The 16,575-nt window shown below is 43.7% G+C and overlaps 1 protein-coding gene across 3 annotated transcripts in view; it reads right to left on the minus strand.

Moving 5' to 3' along the window:
* Positions 1-723: 723 nt before the first annotated feature.
* Positions 724-16,575, minus strand: part of bmpr2b (bone morphogenetic protein receptor type 2b) — a 168,415-nt gene continuing 152,563 nt past the window's right edge. For all 3 annotated transcript variants that reach the window (XM_088931447.1, XM_088931446.1, XM_088931448.1), the window contains 6 exons: positions 15,887-16,047; positions 14,602-14,749; positions 13,746-13,882; positions 13,212-13,384; positions 9,910-11,201; positions 724-5,633 (listed from right to left, as the gene is read on the minus strand). In XM_088931447.1, the coding sequence (XP_088787573.1) occupies positions 5,386-5,633; positions 9,910-11,201; positions 13,212-13,384; positions 13,746-13,882; positions 14,602-14,749; positions 15,887-16,047 (2,159 nt within the window). In that variant the 3' untranslated portion in view covers positions 724-5,385. The remainder of the gene's footprint in view (positions 5,634-9,909; positions 11,202-13,211; positions 13,385-13,745; positions 13,883-14,601; positions 14,750-15,886; positions 16,048-16,575) is intronic.

The following is a 16,575-nucleotide window of genomic DNA, read 5'->3' on the forward strand; positions in this document are numbered from 1 at the left end:
CAAAAAGGGACTGATGTCATAGCAAATGTTATCTGTAATGGTTCAAAAGTCAGCACATTTGACTGTTTTGTCAAAAACTGTGCATAATGGCAGAGCAACGCGATTTAAATCAGATTCAAATGGGAATATAGGAAACGGGTTTACTTTTTGGATAATAGGAAAGCACACGAGTCACCATGAGTGACACTAGAGGGCGCTCACGTCAGTAATGCCTCTACATGACGGATGCTCTACAGCCTGTTTAATGGACACTGGTGATGAGAGTGCCCTCTGGCGGTAGATATATTGCTAACACACTGGACCCGTTTGTTAACGATACAATTTCTACCCAAATGTCAATGTACTCCACAGTGGCTTTCATGAAACCTACCGTGTTGGGGTGAAACATTGCAAAGAACTGGGTATGCTAATTTTTTTAAATATATATATACACAACTATGGAATGGGAATTTATCAAGTGAAAACATTACATGGGTTTATTTTCTGATCTTGCCACCAACATTTCCGAGGATCATTATATAATATACATTTGTATTCTAATGAAAATTATATAAATCATTATATCAAAATCTGAACAAATGTCCCCAAATGAACAGTTTAGTCAAAAGAAGGAGTTTGTGCAAAATGTCAAGCCACATGTAAGAAATAACTATAATGCACAGTACCAAAAGCGTATACAAAACAGATAATGAAATAAATCACAAAGATTAAACTCACAAAAAGTTTTCATTAATATAATCTTTAATTAATGGGATAATGCATCATTTTACAGCAAGCTTTTTTAAGTGTCATTTTTAACATGTATTCTCCTGAACAAACTAAAGCATCAGTTTCATTTGTTCTTATACCTAAGTACCAAAGCGCTTACTTACAAGCATCAATATAAAACGTTCAGCGGATTTTGACAATAGCTTCTGAAGAGTCAGAAGACCAGTACGCCTTAAATCTTCACAATTATCTCAGAAAACACAACTTTAACAGCTTGGCTACATATCCTCCTAATTGTTACAAAATCGGAAAACCTTTTAAAATAGATGCTGCAAGATTACAGGTTGCGCCTTCATACGATGCTAAGAAGTAATTATGTTAATCATTGCTTAATTTATACTTTTTAGAGCAATACAATTCAACAGGTTTCTAAGAGCAGCTCCTTGATTTTTTTGTGAATTACATTGATAACATATGGCAGTTTTTAGTACATTATGGCGGGTATCTCATGGAATTTGGTTTTGTGTCCTCTGAACATCTCAAAAGACTGTCAGTAAGTCCCAGTTTAGGTACAGATTAGCCTAACTTCAGCTCATGTAGTCTTTCTTGTAAAGGACTCCCCAATGAAAAATTCTCAGTGTTTTTATTTTGTGTGCCTTTTTGTGCTTATCCATGCAAGGTAGACTTTTAGAAGCTGGATTTCAGAGTGTATTCAATGTGACTGTGTGAATGTGCAGACCATCACAGAGGAAACTCGGTGATCTAGACATCACAAGTGCTGTCCCAAGACGGAATGCTTTTTCCTCCGATGACGGCTGTATTATTTTTTCGAAGATGCATCAAAAGGAAGAGTCAGACAGAAAAAGGAAAAGAATAATATTGATATCCTGCAAGGTTTTTCAGCGCTTTACTTGTGTATATGTGGGCGGTGCTGCAGTTAGCACAAACAAGCTAAAATAAAGGCTTGTTTAAACAAAACAAACTTGATCCAAACAAAGGAACAATTCCGTGTCATAGAAATGTAATTATTTGCAGCCGTTTGAAGTTGTGTTTATAATCCCATTTACAGTTTAATCTACCATTCTATTAATACCAGCTGTATGAAATAACATCGGGGCTTGTTTAATAAAAAAAAATGTTCCTCTGGGCAAACCAGCTAGAAAGGAACATGTGGACTGATCATGTTTGGAGATCACAGGATGGAATGATAAACATTTTTACTGCTCAGCATTTGCTAAGGATCAACATTTTTGGGTCAATTAAAATCTGGGATGTCTGGAAGTTTTTCCCACGATGCAACTCTCAGGTGTTTTGCAGAACTCCGTCTGGTGTACACGGACAGGGGCTATCGCAGAACGAGTGCAGCTCAGCGCTCTAGACTACTGCCTGCTCCAGGGGATGGAGAAGGATAAGGTCTTCTGCCATGCACCCCCACACTGCTGGTTAAAGAGATGGAGGAGGGCGGACGCAGGTGTAGCTGGGGCCAAGCCCAATTGCAACATCTCAGCGTAAAGCCATTATTGATACTCCTACCAATACTCAGTAGCCAGTGGTGGCTCCTCACCTGTCTTCTACAGAACATGCCTGCAGACATTAAAGCCTAGCCTAGCCCTTTGGCAGAAACCCATACAACAGCAGCCCTAGCTTCCAGAGTGTACAAAATTACAGAAGTGGAACATCCACTTTGTGTCACTGTTTAACAGGGAAGACACGCCGAGTGCAAACTGTTTTATAATCACTTTTTTTCCATGACCTTCAAATGTGATGCTTGTTATTTCCAATCAGTTTCTGTTTGGTTTTTTGCCTTTGAGGTCCACAGCCACCTCATTAACAGTGATCTTGTTATATACAGGGTTAGTCAGAATGTTGTCGACAAGTATAAATGCCAATTATTTTACTAAAGTTTTGTTTTCTCCTCCACGGATGGAGGATTGGAAGGTAACTGCTAGAAACTTTGATGTTTACGCTTTCATTTGAAACCTTTTTTGTCACAGTAACCCATGCCATTAATTTGTAATAAACTGTCAAAGTTGTCAACAGTTGACTATGCCTGTATAATCTCTACAACTAGTTTTACAGTTTACACTGTACAGGACAGCATACCACATAGTATGAAACCCTTCTTTCGTGTACAGATTGTTTCCCTCGCAACAGCTGAGCAGTGTAAAGAAAAAGCCAGAAAACACTGGATTAATGAAAGTACTGTATATATGCACATATGAATGCACATGTATTATATATACAGACTTATTTACATAAGTTGCGTGACCTCTCTTTAATACAAATATGGGAACTATCCAGATGGCATGACGTTTTCAGTCTTGTTGAAGGTGTCTAGCAGTTGATTTTTAGTTTGAAGCACAATTTAGGTTCGAGTTCTTCTCCAGCCTAAGGGACTGACGGTCCCTGAGCTTCTCGTGGTTTACGTCAAAAAGCTCAAGTGAAAGAGGTGCTGGAGTCTTTTCACGTCTGGGGGAGAAGGGATCAAGGAGGGTGAGGGACCTCCTTGCTGTAAAACACAATCGAGGCCGGGAAGGAGCAGCGTCTTGCCTCGGATCCACACAGTCTCCTCTCCCTGGTCAGCAGACCTGGTGAGGACAGCTGTATGCGGCTCTTTAAGCAACTCGTCCTCCGATATTCTGGAGGTATGGAGGGCTGTATCTGTGACACTGAGGAGACCTCAACAATCATAATCTGCAATCTGTACATCTCTTCCATTAGAAAAATGCACTATTCTAGATTTGCAGGGGGGGTAGGGGGGGTCACCAGATATGTGTTCAAGGGCTGTATGTGACTAGCTGGCCACATCTAGTAAGCGCAAGGGTGTACTGAACGTTTTCTGAAATGCTGAGCAATTTCACACAGACAAAAGCACGTGAATGTTAACAAGAATTTACTGTATGATCATTAAAAAAAAGTGTGTTAGTCGGGGAAAAAAAAACCATCTAAACAGGTACAGCAACATCTTAGTGTTTTTACGAAACATCCCATTAAATGAGATCACGATGAGGAAATGTAGGAAAACTAAAACAGAAGTGCTCGACTCTGTACAAATGACAGCGCAAAACTAAAACTGCCAAGTAACGCAACACAAATGTAGCAATAACATCCTTTTAAGCTGTTATAGCTTTATCATACATGTAATAAAATGTTATGAGACACATCAGATGCTTTTCAGAAGCACTGAAAATGCCAGTAACAAGAAAAATAAAACGTTTGGCTCTCTAAAACATAACCTGTATGCTGCCCCCTTCTGGCAGCAATGGATTGTAGCTTAAGTGTGGTACACAGAACAAGAGAACAAAAAGTTTCGAGCTGAAATTTCAGAACAGATGATTTACAATGTCCTGTTGTCCCTGCAGGGAGAACAGAAAGTGTTCAAATGAAAAAGAACTGAAAACAAAAGTTCTTTAGTTAAGAGCTTGCATTGTATAGCTTAAAGTCCAGATTGGAAAGGCTGACAGATCCTTCCCTAAAATGATTCACCCGTTATCCTCCCTTTCAGGCAACCTCAGAGCTAGATCAGAGCTTGTCACAATCCTCAGATACTGAGAACTCGGGAAAACAAGACAAAAAAAAGACCACAAGCTTGTTCTGAAGAGTAAACCAGGTCGGGCCTAGCAGAGACACGCACAGCAATCGGGCTGATGATCCAAGCACAAGGGTTCCAGTTGCATAGAGTGATGGGACAGGAGTAACCACTTGCTCAACACATTAAAAAGCACAGTTCTGATTCAGGCTTGCGGGAGACATGGATGGTAAAAAAAAAAACACACAACAATTTTTTTTTCCCGTAACAATCGAATCCTACACATAAGCGCGGCGTTTTGTTGGGTTTGTTTTCAGTTCGCACACTACTTCCACCCTCCCCCCCCCCCACAGCATCGGAGGAACTCGAAGGAGGTAAGAAAATGAACGCCACCCCCCATTCCCTCAGTTTGTTATCCGCTCAGGTCTTGAACAAACTCCGTGAGAAAGCGAAGGATTGTCTTCTGCGCCACGGGGCCTCAGAGCCGAGTCAGAAGGATCGCAGGATTGCCGCGGTATAAGTGCACTGCTTTCTCAGGCTGGCACAAAAAATAGAGAGAACACTTCAACAAAAGCGCTGGAAGCTAAAGCCTATTGCACGTGTCAAACAAAGAATACAAAAAAAAAAGGAATACAAAGATATTACACTCATGGATACATAAACATATAACTCTACTTTGCATACATTTAACAAAAATATAGTAAAACAAAAACTGATTGCAGTCAACCCTGTCTTAAAGACCAATCTTTTTATAGACCAATTTATATATAGATTGAAAACGAAAGGAAAATGGTCTATTTTGATTGTAAATGAATACATTGTCATCTTTTTTTTTTTTTAAGTCCTCCTGCTAAATTTTAAGACCACTTTTACCAGACGGGTCACACGAGACAGACTTAACTGTGTCATTAAGATTATGCCAAAAAAAAAAAGTGCCGTGAAAAGCTTTTCAAACAAACGTAGAAACAACAAAAAAAAATGGAAGCATCTGAAGCCAATTTTGCTGCATAGCTGGATTCTATTTAAAGCGATTCTTCGAAGGAGAAGTGAGCGGGAAGTTAAGCTGCTTGTACATTTTTTTTGTTGTTTTTTTTTCATTTTTTTTTCAAGTAATTTGAACTTGTGGGGGGGGGGGGAATGGGCGCAGTCTACAGGCAAGTCATCCCCGTCTCCGTGGGAACGGTTGTCGTGGCCGTGCCTCCGTCCACCAGGTAGACGGCGGTGCTGGATTTGGAGCGGCCGGCTTCCTGGTGGCTGTTGTTGTTCACCTCGCTGTCCACGGGCTCCGTGGAGATCACCCAGGTGGACGGGCGCCACCTCTTCAGCGAGTACGGGGTCTTCACGCGCTTCTTGATCTTCTCGCCAGAGCCCCCTTTGCAATCTCTCGCGTTCTCACCTGGAAAGACAGAAAGGACAGGGAGTCCAACGGCCGCCTGATTTTTTGGCACAGAATGCTAAAACAGCAATTACAAGAACATCATCTGCCCATCCATTTTCTAACTGCTTTCTCTGATTCAGGGTTGTAGGGGAGCCGGAGTCTATACTGGGAAGCAATGGGCGTTAGGCAGGGGTACGGCCTGGATGGGACACCAGTCCATCACAGGACAGACACACACACTCACACCAGGACCCCTTTTCCCAAAAGCCAGTTAACCCACCAGCATGTCCTTGGGCTGTGGGAGGAAACCCACGGAAAACATACATGCAGACTCCACACAGACAGACAGCACTCCAGAAATTGAACTGAGGGCCTCAGCAATGCAGTAATGCCAACCACTGTGCCACCCAGAAGAGCAATGTAGTACAGATAAAAATAAGTCAAATTATTACAAAAAAAGGAGAAAACACACAGGTTTCTGAAGAAACACACTTTCTCAATCAATTAGTACAGTAAAAAAAAAAACACACATCTGGGTGTAGCTACTTTTTCAGAGGTAAATAAAGTTCAATCTATATCCTGCAGCTCTGCAGTAATAATCACAAATGCACAGTGCCCCCTACCATTTATTCTGTGAAACCTACCCTATGATTTCCAACAGAAAGTGACCTTTTGTATTCCTACCAAAATCAATGTTAATTTGGGCTTCAGCTTAACAGACCCTTAGCACAAACTGTCTGATGTCCTTTAAGTAAATATACTTATGCAACAATGCTTTTTTTCAAAAGCTTTTAATCTTCGGTTAATGTACGACACAAGCTCTTGAAACAAGACACCATTTTGCCTCCTTCTTCTTCCAAATTTCTTTCTGTAGGTTACTTTAATGAAATCAGGCCATAATTGTGGGGCAAGTATTATTAAAAGAGGGCCACCTGTATAAGCACCACTGTGATGAATATAAGTGTGACAATGTTCAATGATGCCTTGTTTTTTAATCAAACAAGTCAATGCAAGCTGTACCGTTATCTACTGTAAATTTCTTCTGATCATGTGCTTCACACATGTCTTTTTCCCTGCTTGTTCCATGTGGTCTCCAGCAGGAGAAACAGCCCAAGGGGTGCTGCTCATCTGCTATCAGCCTCTGATCAGAGCACAGGGACAGCTGCATTGGATGCAGTCTGTGTGCACTGGTCATCTCCTACTGGCACGCAACTGGGCACAGGCAGGGGTGGGGTGACTCCGGCGACTCCTGATTGTCGCCAACAACACAAAGGATTTGTAAACATTTCTGATCTGGTAGGAGGTAAGAACCCGTTTCCCAGTGGCATGATGTGCGTGGCCAGCAGTCTATTGCTTTTTTGGAAATCAGTGCCTTTTTAAAGTCTAATTGCAGCAGACGGTTTTCCGGATATTTATCACAGCGATGGAATTTCCTTCCCCTCAAATAGAGAGACGTCCCTCTGAAGTATCTGGCTGTGAATCAAGGCATTTCGAACTGCTTCAGCTCTCCCTTGTTTTGCAGGTCCTATTACCCATGTCGAGAATACAAAGGCTCAGCACTAATCGCCTATTAGTCACTCAGGGGCAGTTGGAACAGGTATTGCACGGAGCAGCGCCAATTACTTTCTCAGCAAACGCATGGCGATTCTGATCTATACAGCAACTGCAAATGTTCCGAGTCCAATTTACCAGCTCAAAAGGAAAAACTAGACATATTTTAGGGAATTATGAGCTGTTCAGATTTGTCTGCTAATGCCAGATAATGGAAATCTCCTGGATCTCATAGTAAGCACCCACACACTGTGCTTGTACAGGGAAGAAAAAAATAACCTCAAGAAAAGCAAAACGAGGGGAACTTGGTTTATCTGGCCTGTTCTCCAAGAATCCAATCAATCCCTCTTATTTGCTGAATTCAAGGACTCTCCCTCTGTACTAGAGAGAGAGTGTTCAGTTAATATTGGGATCAGGAGGTCCACACATAGCTGCTGGGTTTTGTTCCAGCCGAGATCCCAGTCACATAACTACAGTACCTGTGAGGGACTTAATAATAGGATTTCTTAGAACTGCTTGTGTTCAGCTGTTAAACATGTTGGAAGTCGCCTTTTAGCTTCTGCACTTCAGGCATAAAAGAAATTCCCAGTTTGTAGCAGGAAATAAAACTACTAACAAATATAACAATCAAGTTGTTAATTCAATTAGGTAATTGTATTGCAAGCTGGACTGAAAATTAGCAGGATGCTTGGTCCTTCAGTAATAGGAACTCCTGCTTTATGGCATGTTGAGGTGGTTTTCTAAAATTAACCACTAGGCTGCAAGTACTGACGTCTCCTCTATTTTCTATCATCTGGTTTGACACCTCATTTGTAACCTGTGGTCAGAGGTCTTCCATTGAATTTGAAATAGCTGTTTAGAAGGTAATACAGTTAACTTTATTCTCTCTTTCAACTTCTGTCTTCAAAGGGAAAATCTGTTAGTGCTCTTTCTTTTGACCATCATTTCCTCACAATTTACCAGTAGTTCCTGCATCTCTATGAACTTTGCCTCTTTGGGCAGCTTTGGTCCAGATGCCAATCAGAGGATGATTTTCTGGGGCCATCTACAGTAAACCCACAGTATTCCACAGGACCTTCATACCACTCTCCTTCAGACTTGTTCAATTAATGCAAGCACACTAGGGAACAGTATTCTCCCAGCCTCCTAACACAGAGCAGAAATGAGAGCCAGCACCTGAAACTGAAAGCACTGAAGGGACCCTTTTTAAAAGCTTTTCGCTCAAGAATTTTTTCTCGTTACAAAAAAATGAAAATGCAGGCATACACAAAAAATAAATGCGGAAAAGAAAAACGTTTTTTTCCAATTGGGTAAATTAGTTGGGATTTCTAATTATTCTATACAATTTTACAGTTACAAAAATTAATAATCTGTCAAAGAGACTTTTTAGTCATTTTGAAGGAAAAACGGTCATCATAGAGAATCGTTAGCTACATCCGTGATTCCCATTTTGAAAGGACTTTATAAACGAACCCCAGTGTGAGTACTTTGTGACACTGAACACATTAAGCTGTTATGGGTCAAAAATGGACAGAATCAAATCTTTTCTGTCATTAGATTTAAATTTAAATCCATGCATAGCATAAATAAAACATTACTTTTAACACCTTACTTGCTTTTTCTGTCATTGTTTAGAATCCCAGTTAATATCGGGAAGATAAATGTTTTTAAAGCAGATGCGTCGACATTTTATTGAATAGACACAGCATAAATTAAATGTGCTGATTAAAATTAGTCAACATGTCTGATCAACAGGGAGGTCTTACTGTGAAAGCCACAGGTTGGCAGCCAGAAGCAATGCAAGCTGTAAATCTGCAACACCTGCTTTGCACCAGGGTGCAGATGCAGTCTGCCGGATTCTAGACCATTTCTCTTGTACAGCCTAGAGAAGCACGTGCCTGTTGAAAGGTCTCTTTGTCCTATATGCCACACATCATCCCTTCGCAACCCACAGATGTCCAATAGGTCTCCAGTCTGTCAAGCAAGGTATTAACTGTCACGTTCTAGTCTTGCAAGAAAGGCGTTGTTATGTAAGCAGCACAAGGATGGGGAGCAACTGAGGTCCCAGAACGTGGTTAATGAAGCGCTGTGCAGTCAGGTCAGGCTGCCATCAATCACTACTAGACTGGGCCTACTAGATATTCCTGCCTAGGATTGACTTCCCTATTAATTAAATGTACACAATATCCATCCTTCCATTTTCTAACTGCTCCTTCTGATTCCGGGTTGCGGGGGGAATGGGGGGGGGGGGGTTGGGCAAAGCCTTTCCCAGCAAACAATGGGATCAAGGTGTTTTACAACCTGGACGGGACACCAGTCCATCGCAGGGCGCACACACTCCCACCAGGACCAGTTTCCCCAGAAGGCAGTTAACCTACCAGCATGTTTTTGGACTATGGAGGAAAGCAGAGCAGATACAGAGGAAACCCGGGGAGAACATACAGACTCTACACAGGTAGCACCCCAGATCTGCACCTGAATCGAGGGCCCAGCGCAGAGAGGCTGCAATGCTAACCACTGCACCCCTGTGCCACCCTTGCCCACAACAACACACAGAATTTTGTACGTCTGCCTCTGGAGGCTTTACTAACTGCAAGTGCAAAAATGTATTTATTCTGGTATACACAAAATTAAGAAGCGAAAGAGAGCTGGAAAACAGATCAAATCCCTTCATAGCGCGCACAGATCTTGCCAATCTGCTTCCAGAAAAGAGACCCCAGGTGGGAGGGAAGAGGTGACTTACTCTGCATGGAGGAGCAGTCCAAAGTGCTGGCCGCAGACAGGTCCAGCGAGTTCGGCCTCTCGGCTCGTCGGGCCTTGGGCTGCCGTAGCTGCGTCTCTGCCCCCTGCTCGATGGCGGGAGTGGGCTGCTCCTCCACCGGACAGGGGTTGACGCCGCCGCCGCCGATGCTGCTGCTGTTGTTGTTGTTGTTGGAGTTTGTGCGGCCGGCGTCCAGAGAGCGGTGGTCCCTCCTGTCGACCAGCCTCTCCATCAGCCGCTCCTCCCGGCCGGCGGGCTGCTCTCGCCTCAGCAGGGGCTCGTGCTCGTCAGGGCTGGAGTTGATGTTGATCCGGCTGTCCTCCCCACTCAGCTGGGACTGCAGGAGGGCGGGGCCGTTGGTCGTCTGGGCCCCGGGCAGAGAGCCGTTGGCGTACGGCATCTGCACCACGGAAGGAGCGCCGGCGTGGCCGTTGGCCACCACCGCTCGGCCCTGGCCGTTGTTGGTCACTGTCACCACGTGGGGCTCGGCCGTGTTGATGGTGTTGAGTTTGGCCACTCCGGTCTCCACCTGCTTCAGGTTGGACTTGTGCTTGCTGCCGAACTTCAGTCGGGACTCTTTGTTGGTGGGGTTTTTGGTGTTCAACGGCAAGCTGGTGGGCCTCTTGGGCAGATTCTGCTGCTTGGGGAGAGGGAACATGGGCGGCACGTCTCCGGCGGCCGAGGAGGAGCCGCTGGCTTGGCCGAAATCGGGCTGGCCCGTGACTTCGGCCGCCAGCTTGATGAGAGGGTACAGCAGGCTGGAGCTGCTGGTGCTGAGGGGGTCCGGGCCGCTGAACTGCTTCATGGAGTGCTCCATCAGGTTCTCGTCGGAGCTCTCCTTCAGGTTCTTGTCCACCTCCTTGGGGTCCAGCTTGGTGGTCTCCAGGTCCTCCTCTGTCAGCTGCAGGCAGACAGGAGTGGGCCCCGTCGGCTGCAGCAGCGCCACATCCTCGGGGTAGGCCGACTCGGAGATGGTGGTCATGACGGTGCTGGGCGTGAGGCCGGCGGTGGTGGTGGTGGTGGCGGCGGAGAGGCTGGTGAGGCTGGTCTCCGGGCTGGGCAGCCGCGCCTGGGCCTGCTGCCGCTCGTAGTTGATGGAATTGCGGTTCTTCTCCCCACTGACGCCCCCCACCCCCATCACGGACGGCGTGCCCGAGGTCGAGAGCTCGCTGGAGATGTTCTTGACGATGCCCTCGTGGTCCTCGATGTAAGAGGACGAGGAGTAGTCTGGGTAGGGCCCGATCTTTGGCACCCGCCGGCTGTGTGAAAGGTTCCTAAAGAATGCAGGAAAAAGGGCCATGATCGAATCCTTCTATTATCCTAACATCTTTACAACCATACAGACTACAACTGAGATAAAACAACTTGGAGTAAAGCCAATTTTAACGATACATCATTTTTACGATACATACTGAAACAATGGCTTTCTGGTTATAGAGAAGTAGGGCAGTAGGGAAAAGATGTAAATAAAAGCAAAGTAACTGAGTTGTGCAATTCATCAAAGACTCAGTATAGCACTAAGAGGTTTCAAGGGGAACTGCAGCCCCAATTTTACAGACCGGTTCTTAAATCTCAGCAACGTAGTAATGTATAGAAAAAACGTACAAATTTCAAATTAAGCATGAAATCTTAACTGTGAAAGCCCTGTAAGTTGACACATCGCCACAAAGCCTTGGTCTTGCCAAAGGTGAGTGCAAGTTTGTAAGAATTGTGATGTCGTGTGGCCCTTCCTGCTAACTAGTCACTGTAGTGACTAATGTCATGTGATGTACGAGTGAATTATGTACAGGTTGTGCAGCAGATATTTAACCACATTAAGTTTCTATCATGATCTGCACGCAAAGTTTACAAGTAAGTTCCATTTATCGGCAAAACCGCCTTGAAGCCAAGAGCAATATTTCCATTGGATTAAAAGAGATGTATTCACAAGTCAGCTTGTTTACCAATCTAATAGGGCCACAATACATCACCAGAAGTTTTGTTGCCTCATTCTGAATTGCAGAACATGGCGCTGCGCATACCTGGAAATTTGATCTATTTTGTGATATAAATTGGAGGTTTTATGAGTTACTATGTACATTTTACTTCTGTTGTGCTTTGAAATGCCCTCATCCATGCTGATTCTTTCTAAACCTGAAATATAAATATAGTGTTGCAGTTCCTCTTTAAATTTCCATTTACCTTTACACACTGGGACATCAGTCAAATGTGAAAGGTAATGCTAATAATGAAGATTATTAAAAATAAAAATGTTTTTCCCTCTGAAATCTGTAATTTCCAAAATTACTTTATACTTTCAATTACATCTGCTTTTCCACCTTTCACAGTGTCTGCTGAGAGCTGTTCCATTCTCACGTGTGTCACAAGTGGCTAAACCTGATGATCACGTAAATTATGATAATAGTTCCTTTGTATGGCTTCGCTTCCTCAGCATCTCCATAAGCAGTATTTTTTTTTTACTCCTTTTATATCCACTGATAATAATTACCGTAACCCAACCCATAAAATAGGAGTGACACATTCAGACTGTTCCACTGCAGTATTAAGTTACATGAGTGTTTCAACACACTGGGTTCTGTGTGCAAGGTAACACTGATACAAGAAGCATGACACTGGAACATTGGGAATGCTGCCTGACTGATTCATGATTTCTGAATTTGTCAAAAAATGATTTTGCTGCTGCTGAAATGGTAAAAATACAGTTTTGTGTAGGTGCAACCTAACAGCTAAAAACAGCATACTGGATTATTTTTATCAAACTCATTTATGTAGCACTCTTACAATGCGTTTCAAAATAGTCAGCCTTCTTTTTAAATTGTGGATGGTTGAACTGCAAGCATGTGGCTATATAACAAGCTATATCAAACTACTGACTTTACTTTTAAAAACTAATTTCTTGTGAACATCTGCAATGTATGCCAACATTAAACTAAACACTGGTGCTGTAACAACATAGTTTTCACGTCCAGTTCATCAGTTGCTCACATTTATACTGAGACATTAAAAACACAAAAATGCTATTGGTTGCAATACTTGTTTACTGTGTTTTAGATGCGTTTTAGTATAAATATGATTTCATCCGAAATTTCCAAAAAGTAAAGCTTTGAACATCTGAAATATCATATTTTTTGCTGCCGTGCTGGAAAACGCTGGCTGTGATGAGAATACAACATTATTATCATGTTGCTTAAATATTAAAATATTAGCTCTTAAAAATGTTAAGAAGCTCCCCTGTGTTGCTGACAGAAGGCAATGTCCTCTCTCAGCCACCAGGGGGCACCCACCTCTCGTTCTGCATGGCCGTGGACATGGGATTCACGGTGGGGCTGACGGACTTGTTCCTGTCCCAGATCATGATGAGCTCTGCCATTCTCTCCTCCGCGCACTGGGCGGTCAGCCTGGCCTCGGCGTCTTGGTCCCAGCAGTCCTCCATCGTCTCCTTCAAGGAACGCACCGCCTGGCGGACACCAACACCGGGATGCTCAGCGCACCGCGCACAGCTGGCTGACACTGACCAAGGGGCTGGGGAACTCCCTCCCAGATTAGATCAGAGGGCGTCCTGGGGGTGTTTTTAGGACGTGCCTCAAAACAGCTTTTAATCTAAAGTCACTGCATTTATGCTGGATCTTATAGATTCCTTTATAGCTCGACGTTCTGTTTTTTAAAACAATACCGCTCAGTGTACGGGGACATCTCTCTTCCAATGCAAGCTCTAGTTCAGCTCTAGAAGAAAATGACCTAAGCCTGACAAGGCTCTAGGGGTTATTTGGTTTAATTTAACCTTCTTCCCTGAGCTCTTCAGTTCCATGCCCCCTTACCAGGCTGTTTTCTTTCCAGGCTTCGGGGAACTTGGGCCTCTGCTTCTCCCTGGAAACCAGCACCTGCATGTCCTCAAAGGTGGGGTGGTTCCCAGCCTCTGCCTGGAATGCCATCTGGTACTCGGGCACCGTCTCTCCTGGAGGAAAGGAATGGTGCACGATGTGGCTCGCTTAAAACGCTGCTTGGCCGATTTTTGATTTTTAACAGTGCCTCCGGGAACAGGAAAGCCAGTTTACCCTTGTGGGGGAGCTGTTTGACAGAATGATCGCGCCTGCCAGAAGAAGCTGGCAGGGGTGTCTGCACAAGCTCAGAACAAGACATTCTGCCAAATACTAATCCCAAAGAAACAGAATATTAGGCTGTTGCTATATGTAAATATTCCTTAAGCAGTCGTATTCTTTCAAGACTTCCTGACATCAAGACTTAAGTTCATTGTAGCCTATTAAAATGTGAATTACGGTTAGGCCTTAGCTGTCATCTTCGATTTCTTTTTAGGAAAAAAATAATTTAAAGTAGCAAGAGCTACTGTAACAAATCCACTGGGATTGTAAATCATAGCTGAATTGAAGATAGAAAGCAGTTGCTTCTCCAAGTACAATAATACAGCATTATTTTTTCACTATAATGGTTGTTTTTGATGACTAATGCTAGAACATGCCCTTACAGCGTATTCTTCTCTCACTGCATTCAATCAGCGTTCGTGATCAATTCTTCTTTTTAACGCGCCCAGCCTTCTAGAGCCTGTGTAGGATGCCTCTGTGTGATGCCTGAATGAATCCCATCACATACACTCTAACAAGGGGTCGTTCTAAAATCGTTCCCCCTCCAGCCTGAGCTCTGCACAGGATACCCCACCTGGAAACAGGTCTGTGCATCTCATGAAGATCTCCCAGTAGATGAGTCCCAGGGCATACATGTCGACCTGCTTCAGGGCAGACTCGCAGTCCCGCAGGTTAACCGCTCCCTCCAGAACCTCTGGTGCCATGTAGCGAATGGTTCCCACCTGAAACAGATCGCAACCTCCATTAAAATCAGTTTTAAATGGAATCCCTTATTCAACCTGGGGGACTAGTTTTAATTCACAATGACGACCTAGCCCTTGAGCTCAAAGATGTCCCCCTCATGATCTTACCAAACCCTGCTCCATCCTACGGGACATGTGGTTCCTAAAATGAATCACACACTGCTTTAAATATAATTAAGAATAACGTTTCCGTTTTGAAACTGGGGACATTTCAGCCTTATCTGCCACTCGGATTAAATGTCAGTGCTGCTATAAACACTGCTCTCCTGTTTGTTCAAGATTTTTATATTAGTTGGAATATTTTTTAGTTAAACGAATCCAGCTTGCAGTGCAAATATCCTTGCAGTTGATAAGTGTAATGATTATGGAACTAAGCATTTCTCATTTCTGTCTACTGTCATTCTTTAATCAGACGAAGAACATTTTTTGCAGAGTTAACTGGTCTTAAAAACACATTTGTTGCAAAATGTCCTCACATCTTTCAGCCGATACCTTATCATTACCAATTGCTGAGACAACCTTCAAACACTTTGGAATCAGAATGGTACAATGTGTTGGATGAAGGTGAACTGCTTGTCTTAACCTGCAACATAAGTCTTCTTAATTAATATTTCCTGCCCATTTTAAGAGACATCTTAAAACGTCAAAAAGGGAATATTTGGAAATCCCTTTAAGGCACTTCAACTTATAAGCCAACATTGACTGAATATCCTGTATCCATTTCTGCTTATTAACAAAGAGGTTTTTATTAAAACAATGTGGACAATAATTTTTGTAGTGGAGTTTGGATATTTTGATAGACATCTTTGGGTTTGAACTGCATACAAACACATTTAAGTATAATTATGCAAGAAGTTCTTTTTTCCTGTACAAAGCAATATTATTTGTATTTCAAACAGTTTTGTTAGCATACTTTAAAAAACCTGGCAAAAATTAAGACCTCGGCGTTTTGGTGATCCAGTGACATTCTTCAGCAGTTTGTTATCATGATAAAGTGCCTGGCAAACCTTTACAGAATTTATAGTGTAGATTTATTGGGGGAACCAGACCATATTACTGTGACACACTTCGCTTGTCACTATCACTTGTCCCAGCAGTAGAAAGGCAACTGCCCACCTCACTGATGGCGGCGTTGTCCTCCTCTCCTGGCCTCACCAGCCTGTTCCCGGTGAGCTTCATGGACAGGCCAAAGTCGCTGATGACACACGTGCCATCGTTTTTCACCAGCACGTTCCGACTGTTCAGGTCCCGGTGTGACACCGCGGGCTTGTAGTGATCTGTTTCGAGACCAGTAGGGGAATTACAAAAATAAGATAAGAGAAGATCACTTTATTGGCCATATACAATTTCTTGCATTAGGAATTTGTCCTTTCGCATACCCCCAACTTGCTCTCCGTGAGACACACAGACAGGGAGAGAAGCTTGGGGTCAGAGCGCAGGGTCAGCCATTTACACGGTGCCCCTGGAGCAGCTGGGGTTATGAGCCTTGCTCAGGGGCCCAACGGAGTAGGATTCCTCTGCCGGCCGTGGGATTCGAACCAGCAACCTTCCAGCCACAGTCGCAGATCCACAGCCACAGAGCCACCGCCCCGCCCCAGAAGAGTAGCTGCCAGGAGGGGGATTTGAACCCACGCAATAAAATCTTGGTCCAGTCGCTGCTCTCACTTGGAAGTACACGCACTATGTTGAATGCAACTTGTCTGGGACAGACTGTCAGCTGGCAACCATCTGAGAGGGTGCAGCTGTTGGTGTTACCGGCTGCGATATCCGAGAGCCCTCTCTCTACAAACATGCGCTACCTTCGG

Source organism: Atractosteus spatula, chromosome 13 (assembly GCF_055471065.1).
Source record: "Atractosteus spatula isolate fAtrSpa1 chromosome 13, fAtrSpa1.hap1, whole genome shotgun sequence".
In the NCBI taxonomy this organism is placed as follows: Eukaryota; Metazoa; Chordata; class Actinopteri; order Semionotiformes; family Lepisosteidae; genus Atractosteus; species Atractosteus spatula.